This window comes from Trachypithecus francoisi, unplaced genomic scaffold (assembly GCF_009764315.1).
Source record: "Trachypithecus francoisi isolate TF-2019V2 unplaced genomic scaffold, Tfra_2.0 Lachesis_group10, whole genome shotgun sequence".
NCBI lineage: Eukaryota > Metazoa > Chordata > Mammalia > Primates > Cercopithecidae > Trachypithecus > Trachypithecus francoisi.
In genome coordinates, this window is record NW_022681455.1 from 75475979 (window position 1) to 75493210 (window position 17232).

Genomic DNA, 17232 nt, shown 5'->3' on the forward strand with positions numbered 1-17232 from the left:
TTTCTTCTTTTCTTTTCGAGACAGAGTCTCGCTCTGTCACCCAGGCTGGAGTGCGGTGGCATGATCACAGCTCACTGCAGCCTCGACCTCTTGGGCTCAGGCAATCCTCTCACCCCAGCTTCTTGAGTAGCTGAGACTACAGGCGCACGCCACCACACCCGGCTAATTTTTAAATTTTTTGCAGAGACGGGGTCTTCCTATGTTGCCCAGGCTGAGAAATTGTTTATGACTATGGGTTATGCAGATTTCTCAGCTGCAACACCAAAAGCATGATCCATTAAAAAAAAGGTGATAAGGAACTTATTCAGACTTTAAAAGGTCTGCATCTAAAAACACATCATTAAGAAAATAATTAGGCCGGACGAAGTGACTCACGCCTGTGATCCCAGCACTTTGGGAGGCCGAGGCGGGCGGATCACCTGAGGTTGGGAGTTCGAGGCCAGCCTGGCCAACATGGTGAAACCCCGTCTCTACTAATAATACAAAAAGTAGCCGGGCGTGGTGGCACGCCCCTGTAACCCCAGCTACTCTGGAGGCTGAGGCAAGAGATTCGCTTGAGCCTGGGAGGCGGAGGTTGCAGTGAGCCGAGATTGCGTCACCTGACTCCAACCTGGGCGACAGAGCAAGACTGGGTCACAACTTGGAGGAGAGAGGGGAGGGGAGGGAGAGAGGAGAGGGAGAGAGGGAGAGGGGGAGGGGGGAGAGAGGGAGAGAGGGAGAGAGGGAGAGGGAGAGGGAGCTGGGCGTGTGGTCGCGCGCCTGTAGTCCCAACTACTCTGGAGGCGGAGGTGGGAGGATCGCTTGAGCCCAGGAATTTGAGGCTACAGTGGGCTGAGATCGTTCAATTGCCCTGGAATTTGAGGCTGCAGTGAGCAGAGATCGTTCAATCGCACTCCATTGCTGCCCAATGCGCTCCACTGTTGCCCAGGCTGTCCTCGAATTCCTGGCCTCAAGCGATTCTCCCGCGTCAGCTTCCTAAAGAGCTGGGATTACAGGCGCAAGCCACCGCATAAATGCGCTAATGTATGTCAGGGCTTTATAGTAAGCACATAGTTTAGTCCTCGGCAAATGGTAGCTGACGTAGGATGTTCGTCGGTGCCAGGAGCTCTCAGTCCGGGGCGTTCTTCCCACACCCAGCTCTGCTCCGCGCTCCGGACGCCCGCAGTAGCTATGGTAACAGCCAACGATTTCCGGAAGAAGAACGGCGGGCGGCGAGGGTCATTCCCAGCCGCAACCTGAGTGGGCTGAACAGAGAAGCGCAAAGGGGCAAGTTATCTGTCCTGGAGTTTCTGGGGTTCGCCTCGGAGACTAGCCTCGGTGCTCTCTCAGGCTCGCTCGCTTCTGCATCCCCGTTGCCGCTCGAAGCCAACTCTTAAGTCCTGGACGCCAGGCCTTAGACAGTGCCGCCATGGACTTCTCCAAGTTCCTGGCAGACGACTTCGACGTGAAGGAGTGGATCAATGCGGCCTTCAGGGCCGGCTCCAAGGAGGCGGCGTCCGGGAAGGCAGATGGCCACGCAGCCACCCTGGTGATGAAGCTGCAGCTGTTCATCCAAGAGGTGAACCACGCCGTGGAGGGTGAGCCGCGCGGGGCCCTGGCCGCGGGACCCTCCCCTGCCCTTGGCTGGGCAGAGGTCACCGAACTTGCGTGGGGCACTCGGGTGGGCGGTGCACGCATGGACAGCAAATACCCTCGGCAAGAGAACAAGCCCCGAAGTCCTGATCACATCAGCGGGAGTCTCAGCTGGGGGCCGGGCTGTCTTGCACACTTGCTAATTTTGGGTATTGCTTTTCCTTCTCTGGCTGGGCTATAAGTTTCCTTTTTCTTTTCTTTCTTTCTGTTTTTTCTTTTGAAACAGGGTCTCGCTCTGTTGCCCAGGCTGGAGTGCAGTGGCTCGATCATAGCTCACTGCAGCCTCGAACTCCTGCACTCAAGCGATCCTTTCGCCTCCTGAGTCGCTGGGACTACAGGCGCGAGCCACCACGCCCGCAAATTTTGTTTAAAAAAAAAAAAAAAATTGTAGAGATGGGATCTCACTGTGTTTCCCAGGCTGGTCTCAAATTCAAATTCCTGGGCACAATGGGTTTTCCAGTCTTGGCCTCCCAAAGTGCTGGTGATTACACCTGTGAGCCACCACATCTGGCCTCAAGTTTCCTTTTGGAACTTAAAAGAGTGGATCTTATTGCAGTTGTCCTTCTCTAACTCAATAGCAGATCTCTGGGATTCTCTTTTTGTTATTATCCATAGGCATTGGAAGACAAGATGGATCTTTTTAAATGCTACAAGTTTTAACCAGTTCTTAACATGTCTTGTTGAGGCACCTTTCAGAACGTAAGATAGAACAACGCCATTTCTATTATGGTGACTTGAATGTCAGAGTCAAGGGCCCAGTGTCAAAGAAAATTGGCTTTGACTTTTTGTAATCTAGGAGCAGGAGTCTATGAGATGTTTATTCAAAGAGTTAAGGAGCCTGTTTTTGTACCAAACAATAAACTGTAAAAAGAAAAAAAAAAGTGAATTTTGAGAGTATGAAGGAATAGCCAACAGATCCTTATATCTGGAAAAAAAAGTATTATAGTCTAGGTGTAAGGGAATGACACAGATCTGGAAAACATTGTTTTGGTGGATTTTATGTCAGCTGAGGAAGATAGGCTGGTCTCAGCAGAGACTTAAACCATTTTTTTTTTTTTTTTTGAGACAGAGTCTCATTCCTCATTCTGCTGCCCAAGCTGGAATGTAGCGATACCATCATAGCTCACTGCAGCCTCAAACTCTGGGTTCAAGCAATCCTCTCGCCTTAGCCTCCCAAGTAACTGGGACTATAGGCATGTGCCACCTTGCCTGGCTAATTAAAAAAAAAAAAATTGTTTTTAGAGACAAGGTCGCACTATGTTGCCCAGGTTGATCTCAAATTTCTGACCTCAAGTGATCCTCCCATCTTGGCTTCCCAAAGTGCTAGGATTACTAGCGTGAGCCACCACACCTGGCCTAAACCATTTTTTGAGGATAAGTTAAATTATAAAAAATAACATGCACTGGCAACCATTTCATATAACTCCTCGACTTGAGTTTTATTCACCGTGTGTTGATTCAGTACATACTGCACACAAGTCTCTCTCTTAGGTTCAGATGGAAAGACCAAACAGACTGCTTCCACTGGGAGTGGATGGTCCAAGAGATGTTCCCATTTTTGTTTGTTCGTTTGTTTGTTTGAGACGAAGTCTCGCTCTATCGCCCTGGCTGGAGTGCAGTGGCACCATCTCAGCTCACTGCAACCTCCACCTCCTGGGTTCAAGTGATTCTCCTGCCTCAACCTCCTGAGTAGCTGGGATTGCAGGCGCCTGCCACCACACCGGGCGAATTTTTATATTTTTAGTAGAGACAGGGTTTCATCATGTTGGCCAGACTGGTCTCAAACTCCTGACCTCAAGTGATCCACCCACCTCGGCCTCCCAAAGCGCTGGGATTACAGGCACGAACCACTGCGCCCAGCCAGGTGTGCCCATTGTTTAAGAAAAGGTAGGAAGGGGGCTTTATTTCACTGCAGATTGTTTTCTTCCTTCCTTCCCTCCCTCCCTCCCTCCCTCCCTCCCTCCCTCCCTCCCTCCCTCCTCCTTCCTTCCTTCCTTCTTTCTTTCTTTCCTCTCCCTCTCTCTCTCTCTCTCTCTCTTCCTCTCTCTCTCTCTCTCTCTCTGTCTCTCTCTCCTTTCTTTTTTCCTTCCTTTTTTTTTTTTTTCAGGATCTCACTTTGTCAACCAGGCCACAGTGCAGTGGTGTGATCAGTGCTCACTTCAGCTTCATCTCTCAGGCTCAATGAATTCTCCTGTTTCAGCCTCCTAAATAACTGGGACCACAAGCATGTGCCACCATGCCAAGCTTATTTTTTGATTTTTTGTAGAGATGGGGTCTCACTGTGTTGTCCAGGCTGGTCTCAAACTCCTGAGCTCAGGTGATCCTCCAGCCTTTGCCCCCCAAAGTGCTGGGATTACGGGTGTGAGCCACCGTGCCTAACCCATATATATTTTTTTGAGACAGAGTCTCGTTCTGTTGCCCAGGCTGGAGTGTAGTGGCACGATCTCGGCTCACTGCAAGCTCTGCCTTCCAGGTTCACGCCATTCTCCTGCCTCAGCCTTCCAAGTAGCTGGGACTACAGGCACCTGCTACCACGCCCAGCTAATTTTTTGTATTTTTAGTAGAGACGGGGTTTGACCATGTTAGCCAGGATGGTCTTGATCTCCTGACCTCGTGATCCCTAGCCCATATTCTTTATTGTACCTTGCATCTTTTACTAATTATTGAGCATCAACTATGCATGTGTCCAGAAATGGGCAGTGGGGAGGAAAAGTTTATCTTGCTGGAGCTTGCCGCCTATGGGGAAGATAGAAACACAGTAAATTACAGTGAGGGGTGGCTTTACTCAGAATAGAATCTGGAGTTGTGAGAGCTGGCAGGAGGGTGCAGTTACATCATGTTTAGGAGAATCATAAAGCACTTCCCTTGTGTTAGACCTTGAAGGAAAACTTTGTAGGACAAAGAGGAAAGGACATTAATAATAATATAATAGCAAACTGGCTGGGCGCAGTGGCTTGTGCCTGTAATCCCAGCACTTTGGAAGGCCAAGGTGAGTGAATCACCTGAGGTCGGGAGTTCGAGACCAGCCTGGCCAACATGGTGAAACCCCATCTCTACTAAATGTACAAAATTAGAGGTGGGTATGGTGACATACGCTGTAGTCCCAGATACTTGGGAGGCTGAATCAGGAGAATCGCTTGAACCCAGGAAGCAGAGGTTGCAGTGAGCAGAGATCCCACCACTGCACTCCAGCCTGGGTGACAGAGCGAGACACTGTCTCAAAAATAATAATAATAATAATAATGGTACGATAGCACATATACGAAGTTTGGTACATGTCAGACATTCTTTTTCGTGCTCTATATGTATTAACCAAGTGATTCTCAAACATGGGTTGTAGTGCCCTCCTCGCCTTCCCTTATCCTTGTTCCTGTCCTCAGGAACAGGGAATATTTGGAAATTGGTGGGACCTTTTTTTTCTTTTTTCTTTTTGAGATGGAGTTTCACTCTTGTTGCCTAGGCTGGAGTGCAGTGGCGTGATCTCGGCTCACTGCAACCTCCGCCTCCCGGGTTTAACCAATTCTCCTGCCTCAGCCTCCCGAGTAGCTGGGTTTACAGGCATGCGCCACCATGCCTGGCTAATTTTGTATTTTTAGTAGAGACGGGATTTCTCCATGTTGGTCAGACTGATCTCGAACTCCTGACCTCAGGTGATCCGCCGGCCTCAGCCTCCCAAAGTGCTGGGATTACAGGCATGAGCCATTGCGCCTGGCTTGTGGGAGCTTTTTCAGTTGTCGCAGTAGTGGGGAACGTTGCAGTGACATTCAGATTTAGGACATTTAGTGGGAGGACCCAGTGATGCTTAATGTCCTGCAGTGCTTGGTACAATCTTTCACAATGAAGAATTGTCCTGGCCTAAATGTGAACAGTACCTGCTTTCGAGCGTGGTTATCTAATTTAAACCTGACAGTTATCCTTAGAGGTAGGCACAGTTATTATGCCCACTATAGACTTGTAGAAACTGAGGTTGAGAGAAGTTAAGTAACTTGCTCAGCATCATGTTCCTAATGAATGGGGAGCCTGGACTGAACCCAGACAGTGGGCTCCAGAGCCCAGGCCCTTAACCATCATATGTCACTACTTCCTTGGTATTAGAGAGAGAGAGTAACATGTACACAGGAGTGTGGCTATAAGAAGGTGTAATCCAGGGAAAGGTGAGAAGTTCAAAAAGAGCTGCATGAATAATATCAGTAAACAGTCTGGGTGTGATCTCAGTGCTTTGGGAAGCTGAAGTGGGAGCATCGCTTGAGGCCAGGAGTTCCAGACCAGCCTAGATAACGGAGCAAGACCCTATCTCTACAAAAAATTAAAAAACTAGCCAGCATGGTGGCTCATGCTTGTAGTCCAGCTACTCTGGAGGATTGCTTGAGCCTAGAAGTTCGAAGCTGCAGTGAGCTAGGATTGCACCACTGCACTCCAATTTGGGGGACAGAGTGACACAAGATAATTAGTAGTGTTATTAGAGAATCACACTTTTGTAGGGGAAATGTAACTGAAGATGAGGCAGATAAAGAGATTGGGATCAGCCTGCGAAAGACCTTTCTGGCGAGGCTTCGAGTTTGGCTTTTATTTCTTAGGCAGCAGGTAGCCTTCATAGGTTTAAAGCGTCATTTATTTTTATGCAAGATGAGACAAGGGCCCAAGTCTGCGATGAAGAAAGTTGATTGTAGCTGTTCAAGCACATGTTGAGGACCCCAAATTGGAGGACTGATTTCTTCATTTAGTCAGTCAACAAATTTGCATTGGGCACAAACTCTTTTCTTTTTTTTTTTTTGAGACGGAGTCTCGCTCTGTGGCCCAGGCTGGAGTGCAGTGGCCTGATCTTGGCTCACTGCAAGCTCCGCCTCCCGGGTTTACGCCATTCTCCTGCCTCAGCCTCCCCAGTAGCTGGGACTACAGGCGCCCGCCACCTCGCCCGGCTAGTTTTTTTGTATTTTTTTAGTAGAGACGGGGTTTCACCGTGTTAGCCAGGATGGTCTCGATCTCCTGACCTCGTGATCCGCCCGTCTCGGCCTCCCAAAGTGCTGGGATTACAGGCTTGAGCCACTGCGCCCGGCCGAACAAACTCTTTTCTAGGTTCTAAAAACACACTGTTGAACAAGACCCAGTGTTGGATTGGAGAGGTCCACAGGGGCCACGTTATGGAGGGATTTTATTTTTATTTTTATTTATTTATTTATTTATTTTTGAGACAGAGTCTCACTCTGTCGCCAGGCTGGAGTGTAGTGGCGCAATCTTGACTCACTGCAGCCTCCACTTCCCAGGTTCAAGTGATTCTCCTGCCTCAGCCTCCTGAGTAGCTGGGACTACAGGTGTGCACCACCATGCCCAGCTAATTTTTGTATTTTTAGTAGAGACAAGGTTTCACCATGTTGGCCAGGATGGCCTTGATCTCTTGACCTCATGATCTGCCTGCCTCGGCCTCCCAAACTGCTGGGATTACAGGTGTGAGCCACCATGCCTGGCCAGGGATTTTATTTTTTTTCTTTATTTTTAAGAAACAGGGTCTTGTTTTGTCACCCAGGTTAGAGTGCTATGGAGGGATTTCAGTGTCACGTTAAAGAGTTTGAATTTAAGGCCGGGTGCAGTGGCTCATGCCTGTAATCCCAGCACTTTGGGAGGCCGAGGTGGGTGGATCACCCAAGACCAGGAGTTTGAGACTAGCGTGATCTATGCAGCAAAACCCCATCTCTACTAAAAATATAAAAATTAGCTCGACATGGTGGTGGTGCATGTGTGTAATCCCAGCTACATGGGAGGCTGAGGTAGGAGAATTGCTTGTACCTAGGAGGCAGAGGTTGCAGTGAGCTGAGTTTGTGCCACTGCACTCCAGTCGGGGCGGCAGAGGTAGACTCTGTCCCAATAAATAAATAAATAGAGTTTGAATTTAATTTTAAAATAAGGCATTGTAGGATTTTTAAGCAGCGGAGTAACATGGTTCAGGAGGCTATTGCTGAGGTCCAGAAAAGAGATGATAGTGGCTTCAACTGGGGTGATGGTGGTGAAGATGATGAGTAATGGGTAGATTTAAGATATTTTTAGGCTTGACGTTGTGGCTCACACTTATAATCCCAGCATTTTGGGAGGCCTAGCCAGGCAGGTCCCTTGAGCCCAAGAGTTTGAGACCAGCCTGGGCGACATGGCAAAACTCTGTCTCTACAAAATATATAAAAATTATTCAGTCCTGGTGGTGTGTGCCTGTAGCTACTTGGGAGACTGAAGTGGGAGGGTCACCTGAGACCAGGAGGCTGAGGTTGCAGCCAGGAGGCTGAGCTGTGATTTCGCCACTGCACTCCAGTCTGGGCAACCGAGTGAGACCCTGTATAAAAAATAATTTTAAAATAGGCCAGGCGTGCTGGCCACACCTGTCTTCCCAGCACTTTGGGAGGCCGAGGCGGGTGGATCACCTGAGTTCAGGAGTTTGTGACCTGGCCAACATGGTGAAACCCAGTCTCTACCCAATCTCTACTAAAAATACAAAAAATTAGCCAGATGTGGTGGCGGGCGCCTGTAATCCCAGCTACTCGGGAGGCTGAGGCAGGAGAATCACTTGAACCCTGGAGGCAGAGGTAGCAGTGAGCTGAAATTGCACCACTGCACTCCAGCTTGGGTGACACAGTGAAACTCTATCAAAAAAAAAAAAGAAAAAAAAGACCATGGAAAGCAGGCATTGGGGCCAGACCCATGTGAGGCTTAGTTTTAGCTCTATAAGATCCTGGGCAAGTTACTTTAACCTCTCTGAGTGTTCTTATCAGTAGGAAGTGGCTGCTACTGACAGCCATGGACATTAAGTAATACAGTGTATGCAAAGCCCCTGGGACATGCCTTCTTACAAATGGAGTTATGATTTCACTGGTGGTGGCAAGTTGGTGTTGGGACAGGTTGATTGTTCATTCCTTGTGAAATCAAAGGCCCTTTCCCATCAGTCTGGGGATGTGATCCTGGCAGGGGCCACCTCACTGCCCATCTCGTCTCCTGTCCCATATTTTCTACAGGCTCCAAAAACTATTTGGTTGGTCGTGTGTTTCCTTTCTGTTGTCTGATTTGTTTTCTATTTTTTACTGCTGACTGGTCCAGCTTTCACCTTTTGTGGCTATCGCTGTTCTTGATTTTTTTTTTTTTTAACTGCAGAAACAAGTCACCAGGCTCTCCAGAACATGCCCAAAGTGCTCCGTGATGTTGAAGCCCTAAAACAGGAGGCATCTTTCCTGAAAGAACAGATGATTCTTGTCAAGGAGGACATTAAAAAATTTGAACAGGATACATCTCAATCCATGCAGGTATTTTGGCTCCTGTCGTAAATGGTGATTCTTGTTTTGGGAAGGTGGTCACTCTCGTAAAGGGTTTAGAACAGCACGGTGTTTTGGGAGGCCAGCCATCACTCAAGATTCTGCCCAGCACTCAAACTATGCTCTTTTTTTTGAGACAGAGTCTGGCTCTGTTGCTGGAGTGCAAGCTGCAGTACAGTGGCATAATCTCGGCTCATGACAACCTCCGCCTCCCAGGTTCAAGTGATTCTTGTGCCTCAGCCTTCTGAGTAGCTGGGATCACAGACGGGCAACACCATGCCCGACTGATTTTTGTATTTTTAGTAGAGACAGGGTTTCACCATGTTGCCGAGGCTGGTCTCGAACTCCTGGTCTCAAGTGATCCTCTCATCTTGGCCTCCCAAAGTGCTGGGATTACAGGCGTGAGCCACTGTGCCCGGCCCCCCGAAATGATGCTTTTGCTTGGGTCTTTCAGCTGATTTATCTCTTCAGCACTGCTGAATAAATTTAGCCAGATGACTGGTGTTTTGGGAGACAGAAGCTCCCTAAAGACAGGAGCAAGCCCCCATACTTACATTTCAAGTCCCTGGTGGCAGATGGAGAAAAAGGACCTACCCCTTCATTTTTCACCCCTCATGTTTCTTTCAGGTGTTGGTAGAAATTGACCAGGTGAAGTCCAGAATGCAACTTGCTGCTGAATCTCTTCAGGAAGCAGATAAGTGGAGCACGTTGAGCGCTGATATTGAAGAGACGTTTAAGACTCAGGTAGGTTTCTTGTTTAGGGGATGTTATGAAAGGTATTTAAGTAAGAACTTGAGGTTTGGAGAAAGCAAAAGAGATAGCATTCATTGAAACCGTAAGGAAGAGTTGATAGCTAGTAGCAGCATTCAGAAACCTTCAGACTCAGGGTGGGGAAGATCTGAAGCTGCTCGGTGTGTTTCCAGCCTCTTGAGCTTGCACCTTCTGTGTGACTGAAGCCTCTTAGTCACAGAGTAAGTTCAGGAGAAGTCTCGATACAGATGTACAGGCACCAGGCACAGTAGCTCATGCCTAGAATCCCAGCTCTTTGGGATGCTGAGGTGGGAGGATCACTTGAGGCCAGGAGTTTGAGACCAGCCTGGGCAACATAATGAGACCCCTATCTCTACAAAAAAAATTTTAAAAATCAGCCAAGTGTGGTGCTGCACACTTGTAGTTCCAACTACTCAGGAGGCTGAGGCGGGAGGATCTCTTGAGCCCAGGAGTTGAAGGCTACAGTAAGCTATGATCATACCTCTGTGCTGAGGGACAGAGCAAGACCCTGTCTCAAAAAAAAAAAAAAAAGAAAAAAGAAAAAAAAAAAACCAGCACAGGCAGAGAAGGTTGGGGGTAAATGAATGAGAGGGTGGAACATGGGGAGTGGAGAACCTTATATACCATGGGGACTTGGTGGGTTATTGACCTCTTCTGAGGCTGCAAGGTGTGGAAAATAGTAATATTTTCAACCTTGGATATAAGGATGAAGTAAGATGGTGTCTTACGAAGAACTCTTACTCAATTGTAAAGCAAAATGAATGATTTATCAGTCAATTTTTTAAAAAAGTTAAAAATGCACATGGGAACAAATTTATTAAACAGGAATAAACTGCAAAAATAAGTTTTTTTCCTAACCCTGACCCCCACCTTAATCCTTGAATTTTTCTTTTTTTTTTTTCTTTTGAAATAGAGTCTCATTCTGAAGCTCAGGCTGGAGTACAGTGGCATGATGCCTCCACCTCCCAGGTTAAAGTGATTCTCCTGCCTCAGCCTCCTGTGTACTTGGGATTATAGGCACGCACTACCATGCCCAGCTAATTTTTGTATTTTTAGTAGAGATGGAGTTTCACCATGTTGGCCAGGCTGGTCTTGAACTACTGACCTCAGGTGATCTGCCCTCCTCGGCCTCCCAAAGTGTGGGGATTCCAGGCGTGAGTTACTACGCCTGGCCAGGGGCCAATTTTTCTTGTACAGACTAGCCCTGTTACCAGCTTTATGCCCATCCTTCTAGATACACACATGCATATTTATGTTCCCTGCCCCTTTTTTCTCACAAAGTTCATTGTGAACACTGCTTTGCACTTTGTTTTTTCACTCAACAATATATCTATTTTTATTTTATTTATTTATTTATTTGTTTGTTTATTTATTTATTTTTGAGACAGAGTCTTGCTCTGTCGCCCAAACTGGAGTCCAGTGGCATGATCTCGGCTCACTGCAAACCTCTGCCTTCTGAGTTCAAGTGATTCTGTTGCCTCAGCCTCCCGAGTAGCTGGGATTACGGGTGGGTGCCACTACGCCTGGCTAATTTTTATATTTTTAGCAGAGACAGAGTTTCACCATGTTGGCCAGGCTGGTCTCAAACTCCTGACCTCAGGTGATCCTTCAGCCTCGGCCTCCCAAAATGCTGGGATTCTAGGCGTGAGCCACCCCGCCTGGCTGCCTGGCCAATTTCTTAAAATGTTTTGTAAAGACAAGGTCTTGCTATATTGGTCAGGCTGGTCTCGAACTCCTGGCCTCATGCAATCCTGCCTCAGCCTCTGAAAATGCTGGGATTTTTAGGTGTAAGCCATTGTGCCCTGCCTGGATGTGAATGTTTTTAAAACTCTTTTTTTTTTTTTGAGACGGAGTCTCGCTCTGCCGCCCAGGCTGGAGTACAGTGGCCGGATCTCAGCTCACTGCAAGCTCCGCCTCCTGGGTTCACGCCATTCTCCTGCCTCAGCCTCCTGAGTAGCTGGGACTATAGGCGCCCGCCACCGCGCCCGGCTAATTTTTTTGTATTTTTAGTAGAGACGGGGTTTCACTGTGGTCTCGATCTCCTGACCTTGTGATCCGCCCGCCTCGGCCTCCCAAAGTGCTGGGATTACAGGCGTTAGCCACCGCGCCCGGCCCTTGTTTTTAAAACTCTTAGCACATATTGCTTAATAGCCTTCCAGAAAGACAGTATAAATTTAAATTTATGATACCAGACAGATGGTCTTTTTTCTTTGTACCCTCACTAACAATTCCTATTATGATTTTTCAAACAGTTTTCCAATTTGTTAGCAGGAAAATGGCACTTTCTTGTTTAATTTAATTTGCATTTATTTGAGTACAGTTTTTTTTTTTTTTTTTGAGACAGGGTCTTTGTTGCCTAGGCTGGAGTGCAGTAGTGTGATCTTGGCTAACTGCAGTTTCCACCTTCTAGGCTCAAGTGATCCTACTGCCTTAACTTCCTGAGTAGCTGGGACTACAGGTGCGCACCACCACACCCAGCTAATTTTTACTGTTTGTAGAGACTGGATCTTGCCATGTTAACCAGGCTGGTCTTGAACTCCTGGCTTCAAGGGATCCTCTTGCCTCAATCTCCCAAAGTGCTGGGATTACAGGCATGAGCCACCACCATGCCCAGCCCCATTTTCTTGCTTGATGAGTTGCCTTTTCATGTATTTTATCTATTCCCAATTGAGGCAGTAGGGATCTTTTAAAATAAATATCCTCTATGCTGGTCTTTTCTAGGACATAGCTGTGATTTCTGCCAAGCTAACAGGTATGCAGAACAGCTTAATGATGCTTGTTGATACACCAGACTACTCAGAAAAGTGTGTGCACTTGGAGGCACTGAAGAACAGGCTGGAGGCTCTAGCCAGTCCGCAGATTGTAGCAGCATTCACCTCTCAGGCTGTAGGTGAGTGCTAGCTGCTTCTCATCTCTGTGTATATCTCTCTATAAAGATAAGGCCTTGTAAGTCTCAGTTTTTAGAATGTCTTAATGGTGATTGAATTATATAGATTAGAAGGAACTCTGTAATTTTTTTTTTTTTTTTTTGAGATGGAGTCTTGCTCTGCCACCGAGGCTAGAGTGTAGTGCCGGGATCTCGGCTCACTGCAACCTCCACCTCCCGGGTTCAAGCGATTCTCCTGCCTCAGCCTCCCAAGTAGCTGGGATTACAGGCGTGCACTGCCACGCCCGGGTAATTTTTGTATTTTGAGTAGAAATGGGCTTTCACCATGTTGGCCAGGCTGGTCTCGAGCTCCTGACCTCAGCTGATCCACTTGCCTCAGCCTGCCGAAGGGCTGGGATTAACAGACGTGAGCCACCACGCCTGGCCAGGAGTGTCTTTCTATTGCCTTTACGTGTAGAAAGCAATAACTGATTTTGGAATTCTTGGGCCACATGCTTTCTCCTTCAGACTTCTTCATTGTCTTCTGCCATCTATATTTATTTTTCTTTTCCCCCAGAATGTCTCACAAAACAGCCAAATATACTTCTGTAAAGACAAAAGGTGAAACGCTACTTCTGTGAATTCTGTCTTCTAGTGTGAATGCATTTCCCTCTATATTCTGATAAGTATGAGATTGGCCTACTTCTTCCTATTTTTTTTTTTTTGTATGTATGTAGCTTGTTTCTTTTCCCTGAATAGTTATAACAGGGACTGACAAACATTTCTTGTAAAGGGCTGGATCATAAATATTAGGATTTGGGGGCCATATGGCCTCTCTCACAGATACCTCTGCAGTTGTGGCACAAAAACCCACTCATAAATGGATGAGCTTTGCTGTATTTGTTTTGTTTTTGTTTTTTTGAGATGAAGTCTCGCTGTGTTCCCCAGGCTGGAGTGCAGTGGCGTGACCTCAGCTCAATGTAGCTTCCGCCTCCCAGGCTCAAGCCATTTTCCTGTCTCAGTCTCCCGAGTAGCTGGGATTACAGACGTGTGCCACCACACCTGGCTAATTTTTATATTTTCAGTAGAGATGGGGTTTCACCATGTCGTCCAGGCTGGTCTTAAACTCCTGACCTCAAGTGATCTGCCCATCTCGGCCTTGCAAAGTGTTGGGATTAGAGGCGCGAGCCACCACGCCTGGCTAAGTAAAACTTCATTTACAATCACAGATGGCAGTTTGGCCTGCTGGCGCATAGTTTGCGAAATTATGGCTTATAAGATTCTTTTGCCTTGTAGTTTAGTAACTTCTCTAGGTTCTTTTTCAGTTTTGAAAATTTTTAACTTTTCCAGGAACCCAGTGTCACCCCTTTTCACCTACCAATTCATATTTTCATTTACAGAAAATCGCCTTCCTTAACATTTTTTTTCTGTTTTATTTGTTCTCTGTTTTATTATATTGATGTTTGAGAACATCAGCTATCTGTTCATTAGCTCTCCCTTTTCCCTCTCCGTATATATCATATTTTCTCTGGTTTCCTTTGGATGTTTGCCTGCTCCCTCTCAGTCCCCTCCTGCCTTGTGTTGTTTTTCTAAAGCTTGTTTTTCATTTGGCTGATGGGGTTTTCCCAAGTGTCTGTTCTGGAGCATATATGCAGGGCAACGTGAATCCATGACCCTGATATGCAGTCCTCAAACTTCACCCAAATAAACTCTCTACTTATTTTTAAAAATAAAATATCTGTTCTCTGCCAGGTGTAGTGGCTCACGCCTGTAATCCCAGCACTTTGGGAGGTCAAGGCGGGAGGATCACCTGAGCCCAGGTATTTGAGAAAAGCCTAGGTAGCATAGCAAGACCCTGTCTCTACAAAAAATAAAAAATTAGCCAGGCATTGGTGGCGCACGCTGGTAGTTCTCAGCTACTCGGCAGGTTGGGGCAGAAGGATTGCTTGAGCCCAGGAGTGACAGAGTGAGACCTTATCTCAAAAATAAAAGGTTTTGTTATCTTTGTTCTTCTAATTAATTTTTAATTTTTGTTATGTCATGATTTACTTCCTAATTTTTTTCCTTAGCTCTGGCAGCCTCCCTTTTTATCTCATTGTAATACCTTAGATTCTTTTTTTTTTTGAGACGGAGTCTCATTCTGTCACCCAGGGTGGAGTACAGTAGCATGATGTCTGCCTCCAGGGTTCAAGCGATTCTGCTGCCTCACCTCCTGAGTAGCTGGGATTACAGGCATGTGCTACCACACCCAGCTAATTTTTTGTGTTTTTAGTGGAGATAGAGTTTTACCATGTTGGCCAGGCTGGTCTTGAACTCCTGACCTCAGGTGATCTGCCCGCCTTGGCCTCCTGAAGTGCAGATATTACAGGCATAAGCCACCATGCCCAGCCTACTTTTTTTTTAATAGATAGGGTCTTGCTATATTGCCCAGGTTGGTCTTGAACTCCTGGCCTAAAGCGATCCTCACATCTCACCCTCCCAAAGCCTTAGATCCTATTAAAGAAAGGATATGTAATTTATTTGAAAGTGTGAAGCAATTATTGCCTAAAATTTTCTTCTCTTTCTTAGGGAAAATCTTTGGAAGTGTTCTCTTTTTTTTAAGAAAAAAATTTTTAAAATTGTGGCAAAATACATGTAACAAAATCTACCATTTTAGTAATTTTTAAGTGTGCATTTTAGTGGCATTGAGTACATTCACATTGCTGTGCAAACATCACCACCTTCCATCTCCAGAACTTTTTTCATCTCTGAACTGAAATTTCGTCCCCATTAAACAGTAACTGTCCATTCCTCCTACCCTCACCTGCCAGCAATCATCATTCTACTTCTGTCCCTATGAATCTGACTACTCTACATGTCTCCTATAAATGGATTCACATAGTATTTTTCCTATGAATCTGACTACTCTACATGTCTCCTATAAATGGATTCACATAGTATTTTTCCTTTCATGGCTTAGCATAACATCTTCAAGGCTCATCCATGGCGTAGCATGTGTTAGAATTTCCTTTCTTCTTAAGGCTGAGTAATATTCCATCTCATATATATACCACATTTTCTCTATCCATCTGTTGATGAACATGTAGGTGATTTCTACCTTTTGGCTCTTATGAAGAATGCTACAGTGATCATGGGTGTACAAGTGTCTGTTTGAGTTCCAGCTTTCAATTCCTTTAGGTATCTACTCAGAAGTGGAATTGCTGGATCATATGCTTATCTTTTTTTTTTTTTTGGAGACACAGTTTAACTCTGTTGCCCAGGCTGGAGTGCAGTGGCATGATCTTGGCTCACTGTAATCTCTGCCTCCCAGATTCAAGTGATTCTTGTGCCACAGCTTCCCGAGTAGCTGGGATTAAAGGTGTGCACCACCACACCCAGCTAATTTTTGTATGTTTTGTAGAGATGGGGTTTCGCCATGTTGGCCAGGCTGGTCTCGAACTCCTGGCCTCAAGTGATCTGCCCATCTTGGCCTTCCAAAGTGCTGGGATTACAGGTGTGAGCCACCACACCTGGCCCATATGGTAATCTGATGTTTAATTTTTTGAGTAACTGTCATACTGTTCTCCATAGTGACTGCACCATTTTACACTATCACCAGCAATGCACAAGAGTTCCAGTTTCTCCACACTTTTCGAACCCTTGTCATTTTTTGTGTTTTTGGATTATAGCCATACTAATGAGTATGAAATGGTATCTTATGGTTTTGATTTTCATTCCTCTAATGATTAATGATATTGAGTGTATTTTCATTTGCTTATTGACTATTTGTATATTTTTGGAAAAATGTCTATTCAAATCCTTTCCCCATTTTTGTTTTGTTTTGTTGTTTTGTGAGAGAGGGTCTTGCACTGTCTCCCAGGCTGGAATGCAGTGGTGCAATCATGGCTCACTGCAGCCTTGACCTTCTAAGCTCAAGTGATCCTCCCACCTCAGCCTCCCAAGTAGTTGGGACTACCCGTGTGCACCGCCATACCCAGCTAATTTTTTGTTTTTTGTAAAGATAGGGTCTTGCTATGCTGCTCAGGCTGGTCTTAAACTCCTGGGCTCAAACAATCCTCCCTCCTCAACCTCTCAAAGTCCTGAGATTACAGGCATAAGCCAGGGTCCCTGGCCCTTTACCCAATTTTATATTGGGTTATTTGTTGTTTGCTGGTGAGTTGTAGAAATTCTTCGTATATTCTGGATATTATTCTTTTATTGAATATATCTTGCAAATATTTTTCCCCATTCCATGGATTGTCTTTTCATTCTCTTATTGGTGAAATCTTTTGATGCCCAAGTTTTTAATTTTTTTTTTTGAGACGTAGTCTTGCTCTGTCTCCAGGCTGGAGTGCAGTGGTGTGATCTTGGCTCACTGCAACCTCTGCCTTCCGGGTTCAAGTGATTCTCCTGCCTCAGCTTCCCGAGTAGCTTGGACTACAGGCGCGTGCCACCACGCCCAGCTAATTTTTGTATTTTTAGTAGAGATGGAGTTTCACCATGTTGGCCAGGATGGTCTCAATCTCTTGACCTCATGATCCGCCTGCTTCAGCCTCCCCAATTGCTGGGATTACAGGCATGAGCCACAGCACCAGGCCCCGAGTTTTTAATTTTGTTGTAGTCCAATTTATTGAGTGCATAGGGTACTGTGGTGGAGTTTCTTTGTTTCTACTGATTCATGTTTGTGTGTGATAG

At 46.2% G+C, this 17232-nt stretch overlaps 1 protein-coding gene across 1 annotated transcript in view; it reads left to right on the forward strand.

Annotated features, from left to right (window-relative positions):
- Nucleotides 1–1193: 1193 nt before the first annotated feature.
- The window catches only part of COG7 (component of oligomeric golgi complex 7), a 66036-nt gene continuing 49997 nt past the window's right edge, over nt 1194–17232 (forward strand). The window contains exons 1-4 of the mRNA XM_033217754.1: nt 1194–1577; nt 8764–8912; nt 9549–9665; nt 12414–12582. Coding sequence (XP_033073645.1) covers nt 1409–1577; nt 8764–8912; nt 9549–9665; nt 12414–12582 — 604 coding nt within the window. The 5' untranslated portion in view covers nt 1194–1408. The remainder of the gene's footprint in view (nt 1578–8763; nt 8913–9548; nt 9666–12413; nt 12583–17232) is intronic.